Genomic DNA, 18,531 nt, shown 5'->3' with positions numbered 1-18,531 from the left:
TGTAGAGTAATCAAGTGGAAAACTTCGTTTTGTTTAATTCATATTTGTCTTACGTCTAATCGACATGAGACAAATATCAACTATCGATTGTAACGTGACCGGTTCAAATTGTGTATATACAGCGAAATAGTTTAAATAATACATTTGTATCAATTCGTCAAGTCTTTCATCGTTTTATTCATTGGACAGGTGTCGTTTTCTTCTGTTTGCGTTCCTCCTTGCGCTTTTGTTTCTCAGTTTCGTCGTGGATACGCCTCTTCTTCCGCAACAACCATATTTCCTTGGACCTCTCCTCGCGACCCTTCATCATACTTCTATACAGGTTACGATGCTTCTTCTTGATCATTCGTTCACGAAGTCGGTACTCCTGCCTCTCTTGTCGATTCTTTTCCCATGGATCTTCTTTCGTTACCGTGCCGGATTTCACTTTCATTTCCTTTTTCTGCAATTAATAAATGCGGATAAAATAAATCCGTAGTCATAATTATTAGAGATATATGTAACTGGCGGTATCAACCTTTTGCAACCGTTTTTGTTCCTTCTTGTCTTCCACCTTCGAAGACATTTGTTCGTTGTCATCGTCTTCTTCTTTGATTTCCACTTCGTCTTCGTCTTCCTGTTCTTGATTCTTGGACTCGTCTGCTTTTTCATCGTCATCTTCTTCCTCGGAAGCACTTAATTCTGTTTAATAAAACGAGTATGAGTCTCTGTGCTGCAGATTATTTTTATATTATTTTAAGGGAGCATATACCATCGGTTAGTTTAAAATCGTGATCCATAAGAGCGCGGGCCTCCGGTGGAATGTAGGTTTGATCGTGACGGCTGTCTGAGAATGGTGACAGATGCGGTGGAAGAATGCAACCCATTAAATACTTTTCCACAGGCATCAACTCTCTCGCATTAACGGAATCGAAGACCCATTGCGGTTGTACATAATACCTGTTAAAATAGAAGCGATTCAATGAGTAGAATTAATTGAGTAAACACAATTATTATGAAGTAAAGAAACTATAGACCACCTGGAGATATACTGTTTGCTCATGCTAGGTCTGTCCACTATTTGGTGAGTTATTGTCTCGTCAGTTTCGTCAAATGTTGCTCCAACAAACAGCAATTTATCCCAAGACACTTCGGCTCCAAAACAACGTAAAACAAAAACTAATGGTTCTCTTGGTACTTCTCTGTTTAGAAAAACTTTCAGACCTTTAAACAACGATTTTAGCTTTTTAATTTTTTCTGCTTCTACTTTAGCTTCTTCCACTTTCGTGGTATCGCCATCTTGCTGTAAGGGAAAATTGAAAAAATAGATTTTTGAAGGTGATTTTCATTTCATTTGTACTTACACTTGCAAACTGATCCATCTCCAAGTCTTCGTCTTCTGCATTCTGTACGGAAGGATCTAGAGTTACCAGTGATAAATTTAATGCACTTATTCTTTCCGATACATAGGTCTCTTCATCCACAAGTGTTTTTTCATTATTTTCTGTACAGAAAAAGTTAACAATAGATTAAAGCGCGATATATAAAAAAAGAAACTTAATGAAAAATGATCTTACCGCTGGTGGTGAGTTTTGGTGGATAAAACAAGTTAAGTGTGTGATAGAGTCTAAAATTAACAAAGCCTAACATTATGATATAAAACTCTACAAATATGGACATGAGTTTAAAGTCCACTTCGTTCTTTGCTTGAGGCTCAAAGCAGAAATGATGTGGTACAATCCAATTAATTGTTTGGCCCTTAATTTCAGCTTGGTAATAATATCCCTTAATGGATACAAACACTTTGCGCAGAGCCTTAGCGGCAATTACAGCATGCAAGAATTCTACGCTTAATCTTCTGCACAATAGACTCTGATCTCTCGGTATATGTTTAAGAGATGGAAATGTACTGAATAAGAAACATAGTGTCAGACAATCATCTAGATCTCTCAGGGCATCAATAAATGTTGGATAACGCTCCTTAACAATATGATCCAATGTCAAAGTAGGATGATTGTTCAAGTGTCTCTTCATGTCTGAAAATTCTCTCAGAGCTTTAGCTTTCGCCACTTTTTTGTGAAATACCTGGAAAAACAATAAAGACGCTCAAAATGTTATATATATATATATATATATATATATATATATATATATATATATATATATATATATCAATTAAAATACACAGACATCAATTTAATGTACCTTGTATTCTCTTATTTTCCATATTATCGGCTCATGCATTACAAATTGAATATCCTTCTTGTGATACAATGTCTTTATACCAGGCTCACCCTTCTGAGCTCTTTTACGGTTGCGTGGCTCCCTTGGGTATATACCTTTCAAAATACACAGTCGACGAAAGTCATTCAAGGAAAGCTGCAATTTCTTCAAAGCAGCTTTCCTCGACATAAACTGCGCTCCTTCTCCGGACTGGTACTGCAAATTTCAAAATAAAATGTTAATAATGTCCCAGATGAATTTAGTGTAAAAATAACCTCAATCAATGTTCTCTTATCTACTCGAATAACAGAAGAAACGTTAGTAACATTTAATAAATACCTTTTTCTTTCCAATTACAACCATTTTTTATTGTAGTTTTAATGCAATACGATATTTAAAAACTACATAAACAGAAAAAGGTAAACTGTTAAAGTGTTCCACGTGTTATTTGTAGAAAAACAACAAGAGACTGAAAAGTTGAGAACCTTAAAGCAGCGCCATCTCATTGCAAAAGTATAAGTGCAACGTAATTTTTATGACAGACGACGTACAGGAGTAGACCAATCAGAGAGGATAGTCTATCCTCTCTGCCCCTCCAGTTATTATAAGTATATGGCCTAAGCTTATCGTGGATCTAGTTGCAACATTTATCGTTCGTCTGAATAGAGGGCGTAAGAAATCTAGTTGTTAACGATGTCGGTATTTCAGATCGTGAGACACGAAACCCCATATGGTGATTGGTCTACTCCTATACCTCGTCTGTGTTTTTATTCGGTTCGGTTTAAAATTATCGACACTAGCAAAATGAATGAAAAGGTGATTCGGGATATTTAAAAGAATTACTTTACACTTTTGTTAATAATACATTTCGATTGCGCACAGCACAAATATATACAAAGTTGCACATTAGCGTACTCTATTCAATTTGTTATTCGTCTTCCTCCGAATCTTTTTCGCCGTCGCTTTCGTCATCTAATTCTGGCATCGGAAAACGAAGTATTGCTGCTATTCCAGTTACTTGTTCCAATTCTAAACGCAAAGAAAAATATGGTAGAAATGACAAAAACAAAATCGCTCTATGTTACATAAATATAACTTACGTTCACCGGATACATGTAAACTCGAAAATATCTTTACATCTCCACTACAGTCTTTCACACTTTCCACTAACGAAACGTATTCTTTTCTCAGAGCAACATCTTGACATCTATACCGTTAACAGTAAAGAAATTGATTCTTATTTCGATAAAATTAAACTTAAATAAAATCAGCTATTTCGCATTTACCTAAATAATTTATCTGAAATGAGTAATGTTTCAATAGCTTGTGCTTCGCAGGCTTTCTGCACGTGCTTCTTTCCATAAAACGCTCTGCAAGGATCAGTCTGTAGTATTGTAAAAAATGTTTCAAGAGCTTTCACCTCGCTTGCTGCTTTCGTATCAGAGATTCGAGAAACAACGGCTGGCTCCGCTAAAACTTCTGTTATTTTGAATTGTAAATATATTGAAAGAATTATTATGTCGTTGTCTAGTTTGATAGTTCGTTTAAAACATTCGCGTTACCTTTTAAAGAGTGTTTGAATCCTGAGCTAGAATGGACAAGCAAAAATTTACTTTTGTTTTCCAATATCAATTTGTTGTCCGTTTTTACAGCTTGTTCTATCATATAATCCATGAATTGGTCTTTTACAAACCCAGGACTAGCAAGAATAACGCATTTCACGATATCAAAACTTATGTGTCTCAAAATTCCTTGCATGACATTTTCGTAAAATCGAGACAAACCCTAAAAATTTTTTCAATAATCATATACTGTATATACGTAGGTACATAAAAAAATGTATACGAATGCAATGCAACAGAACCTTTTCGTGTTGAGAAACATTTCCTTTCCTTTTTCTAGGTATGATTTGATCTATTTTAGCCCGAACTATCGTCATGTTGGAAGTTATCAAGCAAATGTGAGCTATTCCTTCCTGCATTACAACAGCTGCAACATCTGCATTCTACAATGAAATACACAACTGTTTAATTGAATATACAGGAGGAAGTGACTTAGTACAATGTCTAGCAATATAATTTACCTGTGTAGGATCACATGCTGTATCAACTCTTTCCATAGAGATGGAATCCCAGTAAGTTTTTGTGATCGTGAATTTTCGATTTTGTTCTACATCCAATGTGTGATATGCTCCTGTCTATAAAGAATCACTGTTGTACATTGCACACATTCTTTTATACAGAGCATTACTTTCAAAGCAAGCATGATACTCTGTATATTATAAAATTTAAGGGACATTACCTTAACATATTTATTTTCTTCTACATTCCTACCCTTCAGTCTTAAAACACAGGCTTGTGTATCAAAATCAATGTTTTCTACGCATATCGTAAGAGTAGTTCTAACTCTATAGCTATTGGAACTGCCAGTCGATGATTCCGTTTGCACTTTCCTATAAAGAATGTAAAGTAATATTAGATTCCAATAAATTTTATAACAGTTGATATGTTGTAATAACAAGGAATAATACCTAAACGTAGAACAACTAACAAAATCTCCTTCACTAATGAGATTATATGCATGCCACATGTCTTCTGTGTTTTCTGGGACGAGAGCTACACGCCTAGAAATTTTTGTTTTGTATTAAATTTCAATAACCATTCGTAACGACCATAATTATAATTCACTCACCCTCCTCCCTCTTTATCAACAACCTTTGCCACGAGCTTCATTTTATACGACTCACGTATATATTATATCTAAAAATATAAAGTGTTTAATTTTGCAATCATTTTTTCAGTCAGGTTATGTTAATAAACGTAAAATACTGAAAATGTTAGCGTTACCCGTGACGCTCCAAATGTTATGTCTCGCTTTGTCGAACATGTTTTAAAGTAACGTTAATACATGAGACAAATAAAAACGAAATCAAATACAAAATCAAACGTAAATTTATTTAACAATCTTTACAAATTAAGTTTCATCCGAACTATGAATCTGTGATATTGCAGGTTAGGTTGAGATCAGCTTTGGTTAATGTTGCACAATCATCGGCAAGAGTTGTGTAATTACCTCAGAAATAATTTCACAGACATATGATTATAGGAATCATACTTTCCAAGTTTTACGTTTGATTGGAGTAACGTGAAATAAATTGTTCCATATGTCAAACATGATACTTTTCCGGCGATCGACAGTCCCATTCATGGCTTGATGAAATAGAAAGAAAAATGATCTCTAGAAATGTAGATTCGTAGATGGCGTGGAAATGAAATTCTCTTGACGATCCTAAGATTAAGAAAGTGACCACCAGAGGGCTGCAAATTGAGATTAAGTGTGAGGATTCGATTCTGAGAAAGTAATAGAAAAATAATCTTTAGCTTCACATCCGCACTCTTTGTTTCTGTCGTTCTTTGTTTCCGGCTATTGAATTACTTAACTTCAAACTGCCTAAAACCTAGTGACCAGCAAGGCTAATTACCCTATAACTATAGATGGCGCATCGGGAGTTACCGAAATTTGTCACCAATACCGTCCTACTGTTCCTCACACCTAATTCAAAATTTAATCAACGCCTAGAGACATGCAACCTACTACACTAACATTACTAACACGTTAGCTAAGGTATAGGGCAGCATACTTTCAGGAGTTTTATATAACCGAATTATTTATTCACCGCTGAATGATTTATACATATATTTAGAAACTTTACAAATTTCGAAATAAATACACAGTAATTATATAATATAATATATAATAAAGTTCCATTCTTATTTATTGTTAATGTATAAATATATCACATATTACATTTATATTGTATATTAAATATATGAAAAATCTCGATAATAATTTATAACAGTTAATAATAAATATTAAAATGCAAGAAATCTTTGTGCGTTAACATATTTAAATATTTTAATACTGGCAAACTGAAATTGCTAGAAAATTTGATGACTTTCACAATATTTGTTGCTCGTATTTGGACATGATTCCTTTCATTTATGTACACATACATACATATACTTTCTATTTAAATAGTTTTGATAACTTCTTCTTGTCATTTAAATCTTTTTCCTTAAGAACTGCCGAAAATGCTTGCAGTTCTTTTTCAACTACATTTGCCAATGCAGGATCTAACTCTGCAGCTCTTCGTAAGTCCTTGGTAGCCTCTTCTTTGTCCCAAGCTCCTATATGTGCTTTCCCTCTCCTATACAAGGCTTTCACATTATCTAATAATTTAACAATGTATAAATATACATTTGCATAGTACCCTTTGGTCCACATAGAAAAAGAGATTTAACAAACCTGGATCGTGTTTCAGGATTGTAGTGCAATGTTCTATAACTGCATAAAATTCTTTCAGCATCAATTTACATTGTGCATAATTCAAAAGTAATGGAATTTTTAATCGGTTTAATTCCAACCATTCTTCTTCGTTGGGTTTCACGCTATAAATTATATACAGGGTATTTCACCTAACTTGACCACCTTAAATATGTCGCTTATTTTATATGATAGAAAAAATGTCAGGGACAATTACACGGTACACTGTTTCAATGAAATTAAAATTTCTTCATTTAGCGCCCCCGAACGCGTACTGAAGTTACTGATAAACATTTCATAATTTCCTCGCTAAAGGTCACGTGAAGGTCAACATATTGCACCTCGTTGGATTCGTTCTTTTATAAGCTATAAAACTGTAGTAGTGGAAATATGCAGCCCCATAAAAAAAAACGATGACCTTGGAATCTCGAAAAAAATTCGGCCCATCACCGTATAGGCGCCTTCGAACAGAATATTTTCTCCCCCTGACATTTTTTCTATCATACAAAATAAGCAATATATTTAAGGTGGTCAAGTTAGATGAAATACCCTGTATAATAATGAATAATATGTGTGCCTCAAGTATGCAACTACATATGAAATACTAACGCAAGCATAAGTTGTTCCAACATTCCAATTCCTGTCGCATACACGTTGCAAGCTTCCTCATAGTTTTTCTCTTTGAATAACACGTTCCCTTTCTCTTTTATATCTGGGATACTTTTTAGTTTCTCATCCTCTGTCATTTGCCATGGTTCCTTTTCATAATCTTCTGGTAGTATTACATCTGTAAGTTCTGCAATAGAAAATAATTAATCTTTGATATTTTTGTTTTCTTAACTTGTCCATATTTCAGACTATTTACCAATTGTAAATTCCAAATCTTGAGGATATTTAATAAGTTCATTTAAATCATCGTATCCTATTCCTTCATTCTGTAAAGTCACACCGCAGCAATGGTGCGGTTGTTTTTCTGACGGTGGCTTTCCAACTTCCCTCAATGTCTTAGATACAAAAGGATATGTTGTGACCAGCTAAATAAATGGATACCGTTAAAACACTTGTTTACAACTATATAATACTGTTGTACAACTGCAAACATACACTTTTATGTACTCTGAAGCATGCGACTTCTTTTAATGCCATCTTTTGTACAATGACTTCCCATACTTCCAGTTTGAATTTTTTCCCTAAAACAAGCTCCATCGGTCTCCGCATAACTCTACTGTCATCAATGACTGTTTTCTCAGGGTCACATTTTGTTGTTTTAAAGTGGAAAACAACCTACAAATTTAAACATTATTAATGTAACCAACAAAAACAATATGCGATATTAATGCATTGAAAATCAGAATTATATAGTGTTTATAATGCATACTTTAGTCCCAGGTACAAAATTAATTGCTTTTGTTCCTACATGAACTATTGTCTTTACTATATAATCATTGTATTCCATTTTAACGATATGAATAACAATTATCGTCGTAATGAGCTAAAATATTTTAATTCCAACCTAGAACAGTTTTAAATTTCAATTTTAACATCGTGATAGATCGCAAGACCTTATCAATTATGAGTTGTAATCTTACAGTTTAAGCTATGAGATTTCAAACAACGATGAACCTATATAAATAAAATAACATTGAATGGACGTGGTGTATACTTATTTTTTTATTGTTAATTTCATTTGTGCTAGCTATTGAAATAACTTCATTTTTTCGGTTTATATTTCGCTACATATGCTTTTATATGATGTTATAATCTAACGGTAACACGCGATGTACTCGTGATGACGAGACTAGAGATAACCATAAATTGAGAACACAATTTTGTACCGTTAACCGAAAAATTACTCTGTGATTTCTATGTTTTGAAGTGTGTCATCAAGAAATTCAGTCGGATCTCTTTAAAACTTTATCGTCAAAGAAATATTATCTAATCATTTGTCAATTGACGCATAAGGAAGGATTCCTTACGGAAGTATATATTTAGACCATTGCTGAGTGAGATTCATTAACATAATTTTGAATAACATTTCGTGAAAATCTTGCTATATGACTTCAGGTGAAACTTTATGAATGTCACGTATATGAAGTTATACGTATAGTTTACTGTTCAGCGAGTACACGCGAATGTATTGCACACCATCCTACAGTACTTAAAAAGTCCGATAGTTTTCTAAATAAATAGTGACGTAATAAAAGAAATACTTTGCAAGGTATGATGATTTGTACTTTTATAATGAACTTTGAACACCTAATGGACTCCACATTATTTCATTCCAGTTGTCACTGTAGACACCGGTAGTTACTTACAACTATTTAGAAGGACAAGGTAAAACAAATTATTATGAGTATTATTAAACACTTCATACTCTCTTGATACTAAATTTGAATATTACTTATTAAATTCTTTTCTAACCAGATGAGTACTGTTAATAGAAACAGTGCTTGCACTGAGAATATAAATGGACAGAAAACACGTAGTAAGTCAACATTTTTATCTTTGTATTTTTACATGATAAAGTTGTAACTAAACGCGTCATCAATTTGCAGGTGTGGAAGAAATTACAGTTCCTGTGCCATGGGGTCACGTAAGCGGTCAGTTAATTCTTAAGTTTAGCTTTTTCTTACAAATCTTAGGATGAAGAATATGTCTTTGCTTTATAGTTGAAAAAATGTTATCAAAGTTTTCAATAATAAATTTAGGTCGACTGTGGGGATCAATGGATCATCAACCAATATTGGCACTGCATGGTTGGCAGGACAACTGTGGGACTTTTGATAATTTGATTCCTTTGTTACCTGACAATGTATCTGTACTTTGTCTGGATATGCCTGGGCATGGTTTGTCTTCCCACTATCCAAAAAGTCAGTACTATTATCTTTACTGGGACGGAATAATACTACTCCGTAGAATTGTACAATACTTCAAATGGAACAAGGTTAGTGAGTGCGTAATGTTACTGCTGCATAATTTATAACATAAATTTTGTTATATCATTTTATTATGCAAAGAAAAAGAACTGGCTCTAATGTGTAGCAAACATATTTGTTCTTAAGGGTTCGTGTGTTTAAATGCATATCTTACTAATTATTTATTTTTCATTCTAGATAAAATTACTTGGACATTCCTTGGGAGGAGCAATAGGATTCTTATACGCTGCATCCTTTCCTGATGACGTGGACATGCTCATTAGCATAGACATAGTAGGTCCCACTGTAAGAAATGCAGTAAAACATGTAAAAGAGACTGGTCTTATAGTTGATAAGTTTTTATCTTATGAGAGACACGAGGATGAGACTGTTCCATCCTATAATTACAATGAGGCACTTGATGTAGTAGAGAATGCCTACCGTGGTTCTGTAAGCAAAGAAAGTGCAAAAGTATTAATGAAACGTGGTGTACGTTCTTCCTGTGACGCCGAGCGGTACTGCTTCTCACGGGACCCACGATTGAAGGTAACGAATGTGTGATTATTTCAAAGTTACTTCAGTACAATTCGCGGAGTGTCATGTACAATAATATTTGTATTAAATCTTTTAGATTGCTGCATTGGGCGTACCAGGAAACTTGGATGTAGTGCTTGAATATGCATCCCGAATAAAATGTGCTTACCTCAACATTCGCGCTTTGAACGGATACAAATTTGATGATCCAGACGCTTACAAGATGACCTTAGACAAAATAAAGATGGGCTCCAAAAAATTCGAATACCACGAAGTCGAAGGGACTCACCACGTTCACTTAAACAATCCCGAAATTGTTGCACCAATCATCAGCAACTTTCTAAGTACTTAATGATGAAACAGTTTAGAATTGAACGGTAACACCGGATTATGGTTGTTTAGTTAAAAAACTAGTTCTGTGAAAGCTATATTAGCTATACAATGCTAATTCCTGTTGCGTTAGAGTATAAATTAGATGCCAATTCTTTTGTGTTTCTTCCGTTGTCGCCAAATTTTTGATGGTTTACATCAGATGGATTTAATTTAGAAAAATTTTAGCGCTTTGTATCGGTGTATTTGATACGGGAATGTGCACGCACAAACATTATTTATTGAAAGTATAATACTTTAGAAGTAGCAAGGGACAATAGATCATATTTTATAAGGAAAAACGAGAAATATTCACGTTTTCGTTTCCACAAATATTAGTCTTCCGTTGAAGAAAAAAAATAGCATTACTGGTTCTAGATAAATTCGCGCTGCTTCCATTCGCTTGACTGTGCGTCACAAGTTAAAAATAAACTCAACAGTAAAAAATGTTATTCAATACGATGACATAAAACAATTTTCTTCATTGAATTGAAATGATGCACTACGTTTTTTTTTAAGGGATATTGCGCTTATCTTACTAGAGCGATATTAATATGCGATATTAATATTAATATGCCAATAACGTGCTGCAGGAAACTTTACCGGTTTATGTCTCCACAGACAACAGGACGATAAAAATACTTCGAAGCGATATTCGCTATCATTACGTTCTTTTTGTATGTTACAATTTCCTTAAGCTATTCTTAAAGAAGAAGAAAAATATTCCATGGCGGGTTCCACAAGTATTTATAGATAAACCTATCGTTTCTAATTTATTGAAATAAATAAAAGAATTATGAGAATTAGTTGGTGGCTTAATTTTACCCGCAGAAAATCCTGTTACCGATTCTAACGTGCTCAGGTGTTATGAAACACTGCGCTGCCGTCGAGACCGAGTTACAAAAGAAAAGATGTATGGCAGAGATAAAGAAGATGTTGATACAGATGTTTTTAAGCGACGTACAATGCTCTAACTGAAAAAGTTCTAATGTCTCGTTTACTCAGTTGTCAGTAATGATGCCACGTCGAAATAAAATAAAACTATGTACCAAGACTTCATTCGTTCGAGCTATTACGTGTCAGTTCTTACTAAATTTTTGATCGGCATAGAGCGATTAAGGTGAAACACATTTAGAACGTGTGTTTTTGCCTTATCGAGAAGCCAGTAAACGAAGATCGAGTAGCAACCAGCCGGTTAAAACATTTCGTAGATAATCAGAATTCAAGGCGACTCGGCAAAGTAAATATCGGTAACTGTCTCGTGCGATAGTAGATATCTTCGAATGTTTATTATCGTAATATTATATGCAAATAATAATGGTAACACGTTCCAATGAACCGGTAAAGAACATCCGAACTTTTTCATTTGTACTCGTGGGTGGAATTTAACGCGGTGATATTGCACGGGGCTTTTTGTCGAATTATTGGTTTAGGTTGTTATCAGGCAACTCCTGAAACGAACTTATCCTATCGTACATACACGTTCTGCGTGTCAGTAATTACGAGCGACGATAATGCTGTCGCACGTAGAAAACGAACTTGAATATTCCATTCCGCCAGGTGAATACCGTTTGCAGTTGTCAACGTGTTCTCGTTTCGCATTCCTGGTGGAACGATTCGACCACTTGTGTAGTAAAAAATTTCCTCGGCCGCTGCATCGTTTCGCCGTATCGTAAGTATGCAATTTTCTTTGTAATACGGAATTACGTAACAATATCAAGACATAATGCTTTCGGGATCGTGAAATCATCCGTTTCGTAATCGCTTTTATGTAATGTTTAATTTACAGATTTTTCTCTTCTTTCGCCGTCACGCTAATCTCGTCGTTTCAGTTATCGGTCTGATCCATCGATCCCAACGATCAATAAACTTTTCACTTGAAAGTTTGTTCGTTCGGCTCGAGTTATCAGATCGTGGAAGAACATACTTCACCCAATGAGATGAAATTGGCACGCTGTTATGAAAAATCCGACCTTCGGGTTTGCTTATGGAGGTGTCTTCTATACTCTGACGCGCGTTGATCCAATTCCCGATCCGTTGGAGTATAAGCTGCGTAAGTCCTCAACCGTGCTTTTGCGAGTTCCAGATCCTGTTTACAAAATATTTATTTTAAATTGTCGTATTTCCCTTTACCGATATACTTATCACGGTCTCACTGCGTGTAATACAAATAAAAACGTCCCTGGTGCTCTTGCCGTCCACGTCATCCATAATTATAGTGCGGCAGGAGACATTACAACGTTTTGGAAATTACGTTCAAAGGATTTTGTTTAGTGATACTGTACCTTTAAGAATTTTCGATTACGTGACAAGGATTCTTCCGAGTTTATACGAAAAATAGGCGTCAGAATCTTTTCCGTGTGTTTCTCGCGTTGCAGTTTCTCCGAAGAAACCTTGCGTGCATGACCGCCATCAGCCTGCATCGTCATCATCATTATTTATGACTTTTCATAATCGCATATTGTCGTTCTGTTTTACTTAGGCATAATTTTCAGTCTTAAACTGGCACGAATGATGTGGGAGATGCACTTTAAAACGCATTATAAGTTACATACATGTGTATACAAATGCGAGCGGTCTCTCTGTTGCTTATTGTTTCGCGTTTTTCATGTTTCTCGGGCGACGGATTAATCGATACTGTGTTGACCAGGGTGGACGAATTAATTCGTCGGCTGCGTTCGACTGTGTCCTTCCATTATTTTTTATTACCTTATTTATTTACCAGGCGATAAACAATCAAGAAAATTACAACGAAAAAATAAAGCTCTTTTATATCTGAAATGATGGTACGAGTCTCGATTAATTCTCTGTACACGTGGTAGCTGGTTTCTATGGAAATATTGTACTCGTGGCAACAATCAATATCGACGCCCACATCGAATGTCTAAGCATTCACATATGGAACGCATACTTTAAAGGATGAAGGAATTTTTATTAGAAACTAAGAAACTAACTCATGTAACTTAAATAAATTATATTCAGCAGACTGATATTCATAATCCTAAATATGAAATGTCCTTATATTTCCGAGTATATGCAAAATGTATCTATGTTTCAATAATACATTTTACTGGATGATCGTAAAATTTCTTTTTCCTGCAACCCCTCCTTATTGGTTCATTCATTCTTCTATGGTTTGGGTTGTCGGCTATAATAAAATATATTCAATCAAAATTACATTTTAATTTAAGATATAGAACAAAATTATGATACTTACCAAAATGTATATGTGACTCGGTATCGACCGTTCGATCACTTCCGAAATGCGCGTTTTACTAACTTTATACTCTTCGTCTACAGATCATAAGAAAAGAAACTTGAAATTTGAAATTCAAGGAATAAACATGTAATATATATTTTGTAAAAGTATTACCTGACGGAACAGCTAAAGACAATGTTGGAAGTTGCACAAAACCAGCCACAAGAGGACGAAGAATCCATTCAACTTTTCTTTCATTCTTGGGAAGTATATAAATGTCCACCTAACGTCGATCATATAATTAATTACTGCGATATACATTTTTATATTGTTATAGAATTACATACTTGTTTTTGACCAGCAAACATGAACGCGTCACTAGCTTCCATGATTAACCGTAATTTGATCATGTAATCCGAATGATTTTTTATAAAGTATGATATAAGCAACGGAGTTCGGACCCATCCATGAGCAGGTAGTTTAGCTTCCAAACCGATCACTGCATCTTCGACCCATAAAGGTGCTAAAGTTACACTGCTACTAGTTTCCAATGCATTCTCATCGTTACCACTAAAAACATGATGTTTTATTACTAAAGTTTTCTGCAATAGTAGTTTTGCGTAATGATAGTTTACTACCGTTTCCACTTAATTGTATATACTCCGGTACTGGTAGGTTGTTCACTACCAGCTTTTGGTATCAAACAGTACGAATCCGTTCCCGTTTCACCCTCAGTCAGTGTAATACCGGCTAGAACGGATACCGATTGGTCTGCGTTCTCCCTCGCTATGGAATCACCCTGCATAATAATGTAATATTACAATAACGTAAAGTCAAGGTTTCAAACAAGAGTATAATATACAAGTACTATTTACTAGCTCTATAGAAGTACTGATAATGTTTATAGGCCACGGAGAGACACAGGAGATGTGCGGCATTATTATAAAAGGTTCATTAATGAAACCTTTTGTCATCGGTTCAAACAATGTTGTATAAAACAGTGTCGATACTTCAAACGGTTTCGAGACTGATAACGAATACGTCAATTCTTTAGTTCCCTTTATTTCCTCAGACTTCGAATATTCAATCTATAACAACAAAACTACGTATATATTATATACATTTACTTTAACAATAATTAAATTCATATCTACCTTTATATGGATATTTCTATCGCCAATTTTATGTGCTCTTAAGTATACCGTATGATTAGAACTGCAATTCTTTTCCAGATCTTCGATTGGTATTGTTATTACCGATTGTTTGTTGAGCATTGTCAAACTTAATTCAGCTACAAATCGATTAAAATTGACGAGGTCAGTTTGGAATTAAACAATAATCTATAACATATTACTATGAACATACTCGATTGTTCAAGTGCTCCATCCGATACCAGCGACACGTGTAACAATGCGGATGATAAATTTTCATTAGCAGTAACAGATATTTGAATAGGAAACCATTCTCCTAAGAGCGCTGGACTGTTGGATTCTGCGCTTATATTCAGACTAGATTCTTCTTGTTTGATTTCTGCAGTGACTAGTGGTTGTATCAGCTCAAATTCTCCTCTGCTGTTTTAAATACGAAATGTATCAGCCTTTTAAAAAGATATGCCTGTAAGAATGTTTTGTTTCAAACGTACCGCAACTGCTGTATCTCGGGATACAATCGACTCAACAAATTCGTTTCCCTTCCAGCAGCGGAGAATCTCAAAACAATACAACAAACGTTACAGTTGCCCATATATAATGAAATAGTAGTGATGCGTATTTTGCTTTCATCGGTAGTTTGCGGTGCCTCAAATTGATACAGAAGTTTCTTCATTTCTTTTGCATTGAAAGTAAGATTACAGTTTTCAGCATTGGTAATTGTAAGTTCTGACGAGTATCCGGAGCTACCAATCGTTATTAATACTTTAGAAAATTCTACGATACCACTGTACAAATTCCTGAAAGTAAAATTTTATTAAACTGAAAGTCTCGATCTTGTACGTTTATGTGAACGTGATTTGAGGACAGATTACCTGACAATAACTTCTACGCTAACTAAAGAATTAACAGCATATTTCGGTTGCAAAAACCGCCCCTTAACTTCTACAAATGAACTCATGTTACTATCATCAATTGTGAAAACAATTGGTTCTACTTTGTTAAGCTCCGTTTCCCACTTCTCCAGTGCTGGAAGTTTCACATCATCAGGTAAGTTCGGTTCCGGATTCGGAGGTTTCTTCTGTCGTTTCCGAGAAATATTTTAATTAGTTGCAAATTATTGCGCGCAGTGATTTCAATCTGTAGGCTCGTCTTACATTAAGTATATTTATGATGTTGTTGTACACTGCTGCTTTGTAATCTTCCGAGAATGTGGTGGAGGGTCCCAATGCTTCAAATGCTAATGTGATGTAGTCTTGAATACTCGTGGATAGATACGCCGCTCTCAACGCATTTTTTAAGATATTTGTAATTAAGACGGGCCACCGTTCCCCGTGATATTCCCACAACATGTGCATCAACAATCTGGCCAATCAAATTTTATGATTTTGATGTTAAGTTATGAAAATAGTCTAGAGGGAATAATGTTAGGATCAATCAATTTTGACTTATGAGCGGTATAAAGTCTTGTAGGTGGTTCCCAAATGATTTTGTTCTTATCGTTTTTTTCGTTATAGTAATAGGCCAATTCCAACTTACGTGAGTACTTTTCCGTAATCCTTCGAATTATAATACTCTTCAGCCATTTGTACCACTGAAACAAGATTATACTGTTGTATTACAAAAGTAACGTGGTTACAAGAGTAAAATCTGTAAATAAACACACTGTACCTAGTACCCTTCTCATTCTTGGGCATCTGTACACTTTGAATTGGTTAATTGCATTTCCCAACAAGTTAATAATTATTTTCTGAAAATGAAATAACGATTATGTGTACGTTCAATCGCATTTGAAATAATATATATATGATGTAAGAATGTCTTACAGAATGATCTACTAATTTTTCTTTGTACTGCAAAGACTGTATGGCAATTGTTTCTTTCGCTGAGTCTGCAGGTTCTGCACTCAATTTTTCGGGACGCCATGGCCGTTGTCCATAAAATTCCAATTTATCTTCTCCAACCAGCGGATCTGGATCTGGATAACTATGAATATTCTGAAATAACATATACATGTAAACTAGTGCGTTTAAAACTTTTATATAAACACGTGGCAGTTATAATGGTTCACATACTTGACATAGTTCTTTACAAGCAGCTTGTCTCAAGCTTGCATGCTGAGCTGCTAATTGAAAATAATACCCAGGGTGCTGAATTTGAAGAGCTGGAAGTCCCTGTCGAATAGCTTCATCAAATAACTCGGCAAATGTAGAGAACTGACTGCACATCCATGCATGGTGTTCAAAGATGAGTTCCTTCGGACCAGTCATCAGCTTGAATCTATGTTACAACATTGATCTTTGTTACAGCACTTATTACTTATTGTACTTTTATTATAACTTTGATTGCTGACCTGTCTGTATGGTGCCTAAACTGTGCTATGGCTTCTTTAGCAATATTTAAATTAAATAATATTTTACATAATTTGTAGTTGACAAACCAAGCAACAGTTTTAACTTCCATTGCATTCGTGTCTTTCATTTTTATTTCAGACAAATTATTGTACGCTTGCTCGTAGTGCCTGTACAGAAATTTTAATCTTTCATTACAAGGGATCTGTACACTAATATTTCTTAACTCACTTCTTTGCTAAACTTTGATCTTGCTTGAGTTCGTTCAAGAATGCCATCTTGAAGTGGTGACGTACAAATAGGTGTTGGTGCACAGTTTTATCAAGTTGATCTCTGTGTCCTTTGACCGTTTTATATTCAAGATGATAAAAATTTTGGGCTAGATCAAACAATGCATTCTCCAATCTGCAAGTAGATACATTTCAATAAACCATATTAGTTTGAGACAATCTAGTCCTTGAAAATATCCAGATTCTCGAGAATTAATTTTTTAATTACCTAGATGTGTAGCCTAATAAATGATTTCCATGTGGTAGAATGTACAATAATTTTGGTGGTAGCTCACATGCCCCACAAACAGCCGTAGCTCTCTCAGTAGCCAAAGCATCTTCGGAACCTGGTGGAGGCTGGGTACAGTGTTGTATGAGTACTACAGCTATTTTTGTGTTTCTACCTTCCAAAGCATTCCTGATATCACAGATAATTGTATATTGCTATTGTATAAAAAGAACAATGTTATATTTAATCTAATTGTTACCTAAGTGTTTGTACTTTGGTAGCACATTCCATTTTCTTATCGTTCCATTGTGGATCGTTCCAATCTAAATCATAGAATACAACTACTACTGCTGGAATTTCATTGAGGTACTTATTCATCCAATTACGCTTCAATATTCCTTTGGGTTTGTACCATTCGTACAAATTACGCTATAACACATGATTGATTAATATTCTTGTATTTGCAATTTATATCAATCATGTTTGATGATGTTTACCTTGGGTTTGACTCTGGGGAACACATGTGTGGGACTTAGTAGTTTAAACTGAATCACAGAATTTTCTAGTCTTCTGTTATTACTAAATGCATCCCAGATAGAACGATGGACTGGATTTGCGATATCTAAGCCAGTTAAACCAATAAGAGCCAGTGGCTTAGTCGTTAATTCTGTTGGTAACTCAAACATAATTCAGTATTGCCTGCAAAGACAATAATATTTTATCTATAAAAATGTTAATAATGTTTAAGGTGAACTAATCAATTTTTATTTTGCCTAAATCTAACATTCATTGCAAATTTCTTCTTTCTATATTTAATTACGTTCCCACAAACATACCTAGTATTTTCGTCAATGCACTACATCGAGGAAATTACAGTTAAATTAAGTTTAGTGTACAATGAAATGACACTGTTCGATGTACGTGCATGCAATTTGACAGTTTAGGTTATGTACTACTATGTGATGATGTTGTGTAGACGACTAGTGGTGTCA

At 34.7% G+C, this 18,531-nt stretch overlaps 6 protein-coding genes across 9 annotated transcripts; 1 reads left to right on the top strand and 5 right to left on the bottom strand.

Annotated features, from left to right (window-relative positions):
- Nucleotides 1–2,687, bottom strand: LOC143359781 (pescadillo homolog). Its single transcript, XM_076798007.1, has 8 exons — nucleotides 2,542–2,687; nucleotides 2,185–2,418; nucleotides 1,557–2,064; nucleotides 1,344–1,483; nucleotides 1,020–1,282; nucleotides 752–939; nucleotides 518–681; nucleotides 1–442 (listed from the first exon to the last, which is right to left on the bottom strand). Exons 1-8 carry the CDS (start codon nucleotides 2,563–2,565, stop codon nucleotides 179–181), a joined length of 1,785 nt encoding a protein of 594 aa, XP_076654122.1. The 5' UTR covers nucleotides 2,566–2,687; the 3' UTR covers nucleotides 1–178.
- Nucleotides 2,688–3,045: 358 nt separating this feature from the next.
- Nucleotides 3,046–5,466, bottom strand: LOC143359782 (protein pelota-like). Its single transcript, XM_076798009.1, has 10 exons — nucleotides 5,275–5,466; nucleotides 4,894–4,961; nucleotides 4,733–4,825; nucleotides 4,504–4,654; nucleotides 4,286–4,399; nucleotides 4,067–4,207; nucleotides 3,765–3,987; nucleotides 3,489–3,681; nucleotides 3,303–3,409; nucleotides 3,046–3,231 (listed from the first exon to the last, which is right to left on the bottom strand). The coding sequence occupies exons 2-10, from the start codon at nucleotides 4,932–4,934 to the stop codon at nucleotides 3,131–3,133; spliced, it is 1,164 nt and encodes a 387-aa protein (XP_076654124.1). The 5' UTR covers nucleotides 4,935–4,961; nucleotides 5,275–5,466; the 3' UTR covers nucleotides 3,046–3,130.
- Nucleotides 5,467–5,955: 489 nt separating this feature from the next.
- LOC143359783 (AH receptor-interacting protein-like) lies at nucleotides 5,956–12,404 on the bottom strand. Of its 3 annotated transcripts, none has more exons than XM_076798010.1 (7): nucleotides 12,271–12,404; nucleotides 7,904–8,038; nucleotides 7,630–7,809; nucleotides 7,391–7,559; nucleotides 7,135–7,321; nucleotides 6,508–6,650; nucleotides 5,956–6,431 (listed from the first exon to the last, which is right to left on the bottom strand). In XM_076798010.1, exons 2-7 carry the CDS (start codon nucleotides 7,979–7,981, stop codon nucleotides 6,229–6,231), a joined length of 960 nt encoding a protein of 319 aa, XP_076654125.1. In that variant the 5' UTR covers nucleotides 7,982–8,038; nucleotides 12,271–12,404; the 3' UTR covers nucleotides 5,956–6,228. The 3 variants fall into 3 exon arrangements, with proteins under 3 accessions (XP_076654125.1, XP_076654126.1, XP_076654127.1); XM_076798011.1 differs by lacking the exon at nucleotides 12,271–12,404 and adding an exon at nucleotides 9,649–9,742; XM_076798012.1 differs by lacking the exon at nucleotides 12,271–12,404 and adding an exon at nucleotides 8,115–8,505.
- LOC143359784 (putative serine hydrolase) lies at nucleotides 8,578–11,149 on the top strand. Its single transcript, XM_076798013.1, has 7 exons — nucleotides 8,578–8,743; nucleotides 8,811–8,859; nucleotides 8,950–9,010; nucleotides 9,081–9,125; nucleotides 9,234–9,469; nucleotides 9,639–9,986; nucleotides 10,072–11,149. The coding sequence occupies exons 3-7, from the start codon at nucleotides 8,950–8,952 to the stop codon at nucleotides 10,324–10,326; spliced, it is 945 nt and encodes a 314-aa protein (XP_076654128.1). The 5' UTR covers nucleotides 8,578–8,743; nucleotides 8,811–8,859; the 3' UTR covers nucleotides 10,327–11,149.
- LOC143359785 (uncharacterized) lies at nucleotides 12,293–13,154 on the bottom strand. The gene is made up of 2 exons (XM_076798014.1): nucleotides 12,629–13,154; nucleotides 12,293–12,432 (listed from the first exon to the last, which is right to left on the bottom strand). Exons 1-2 carry the CDS (start codon nucleotides 12,776–12,778, stop codon nucleotides 12,301–12,303), a joined length of 282 nt encoding a protein of 93 aa, XP_076654129.1. The 5' UTR covers nucleotides 12,779–13,154; the 3' UTR covers nucleotides 12,293–12,300.
- Nucleotides 13,155–13,302: 148 nt separating this feature from the next.
- On the bottom strand, nucleotides 13,303–18,511 carry Gry (trafficking protein particle complex subunit 11 gry). 2 transcript variants are annotated; one of them, XM_076798005.1, is made up of 21 exons: nucleotides 18,376–18,511; nucleotides 18,037–18,238; nucleotides 17,799–17,968; nucleotides 17,540–17,728; nucleotides 17,273–17,446; nucleotides 17,044–17,211; nucleotides 16,766–16,970; nucleotides 16,517–16,687; nucleotides 16,362–16,440; nucleotides 16,230–16,284; nucleotides 15,848–16,055; nucleotides 15,566–15,771; nucleotides 15,185–15,490; nucleotides 14,908–15,113; nucleotides 14,697–14,833; nucleotides 14,418–14,630; nucleotides 14,181–14,341; nucleotides 13,890–14,112; nucleotides 13,717–13,825; nucleotides 13,561–13,637; nucleotides 13,303–13,491 (listed from the first exon to the last, which is right to left on the bottom strand). In XM_076798005.1, exons 2-21 carry the CDS (start codon nucleotides 18,223–18,225, stop codon nucleotides 13,465–13,467), a joined length of 3,273 nt encoding a protein of 1,090 aa, XP_076654120.1. In that variant the 5' UTR covers nucleotides 18,226–18,238; nucleotides 18,376–18,511; the 3' UTR covers nucleotides 13,303–13,464. The 2 variants fall into 2 exon arrangements, with proteins under 2 accessions (XP_076654120.1, XP_076654121.1); XM_076798006.1 differs by having other exon boundaries at nucleotides 14,908–15,110.
- Nucleotides 18,512–18,531: the final 20 nt, after the last annotated feature.

Source organism: Halictus rubicundus, chromosome 12 (genome assembly GCF_050948215.1).
Source record: "Halictus rubicundus isolate RS-2024b chromosome 12, iyHalRubi1_principal, whole genome shotgun sequence".
Classification (NCBI taxonomy): Eukaryota; Metazoa; Arthropoda; class Insecta; order Hymenoptera; family Halictidae; genus Halictus; species Halictus rubicundus.
This window is presented reverse-complemented; position numbering and strand designations above follow the sequence as displayed.

Bases quoted from the DNA above. Each gene is read 5' to 3' on its own strand.
- LOC143359782 (XM_076798009.1), bottom strand. From the start codon at position 4,934: ATGAAGCTCGTGGCAAAGGTTGTTGATAAAGAGGGAGGAGG. The intron at 4,400-4,503 runs GTAATGTCCCTT...GATTCTTTATAG, and splicing joins AAGAAAATAAATATGTTAAG to ACAGGAGCATATCACACATT. The intron at 3,232-3,302 runs GTAAGTTATATT...CTTTGCGTTTAG, and splicing joins TTTACATGTATCCGGTGAAC to AATTGGAACAAGTAACTGGA.
- Gry (XM_076798005.1), bottom strand. From the start codon at position 18,225: ATGTTTGAGTTACCAACAGAATTAACGACTAAGCCACTGGCTCTTATT. The intron at 17,969-18,036 runs GTAAACATCATC...CATGTGTTATAG, and splicing joins TCCCCAGAGTCAAACCCAAG to CGTAATTTGTACGAATGGTA. The intron at 13,638-13,716 runs GTAATACTTTTA...TATGATCTGTAG, and splicing joins GTCTTTAGCTGTTCCGTCAG to ACGAAGAGTATAAAGTTAGT.
- LOC143359784 (XM_076798013.1), top strand. From the start codon at position 8,950: ATGAGTACTGTTAATAGAAACAGTGCTTGCACTGAGAATATAAATGGA. The intron at 9,011-9,080 runs GTAAGTCAACAT...ATCAATTTGCAG, and splicing joins AAATGGACAGAAAACACGTA to GTGTGGAAGAAATTACAGTT. The intron at 9,126-9,233 runs GTCAGTTAATTC...TAATAAATTTAG, and splicing joins GCCATGGGGTCACGTAAGCG to GTCGACTGTGGGGATCAATG.
- LOC143359781 (XM_076798007.1), bottom strand. From the start codon at position 2,565: ATGGTTGTAATTGGAAAGAAAAAG. The intron at 2,065-2,184 runs GTACATTAAATT...TTGTTTTTCCAG, and splicing joins GGAAAATAAGAGAATACAAG to GTATTTCACAAAAAAGTGGC. The intron at 940-1,019 runs GTGGTCTATAGT...CTATTTTAACAG, and splicing joins AGCAAACAGTATATCTCCAG to GTATTATGTACAACCGCAAT.
- LOC143359783 (XM_076798010.1), bottom strand. From the start codon at position 7,981: ATGGAATACAATGATTATATAGTAAAGACAATAGTTCATGTAGGAACA. The intron at 7,810-7,903 runs GTATGCATTATA...TTAAATTTGTAG, and splicing joins ATTTTGTACCTGGGACTAAA to GTTGTTTTCCACTTTAAAAC. The intron at 6,651-7,134 runs GTTAGTATTTCA...TATAATTTATAG, and splicing joins TTGGAACAACTTATGCTTGC to CGTGAAACCCAACGAAGAAG.
- LOC143359785 (XM_076798014.1), bottom strand. From the start codon at position 12,778: ATGATGATGACGATGCAGGCTGATGGCGGTCATGCACGCAAGGTTTCT. The intron at 12,433-12,628 runs GTACAGTATCAC...TTTTGTAAACAG, and splicing joins GTAATCGAAAATTCTTAAAG to GATCTGGAACTCGCAAAAGC.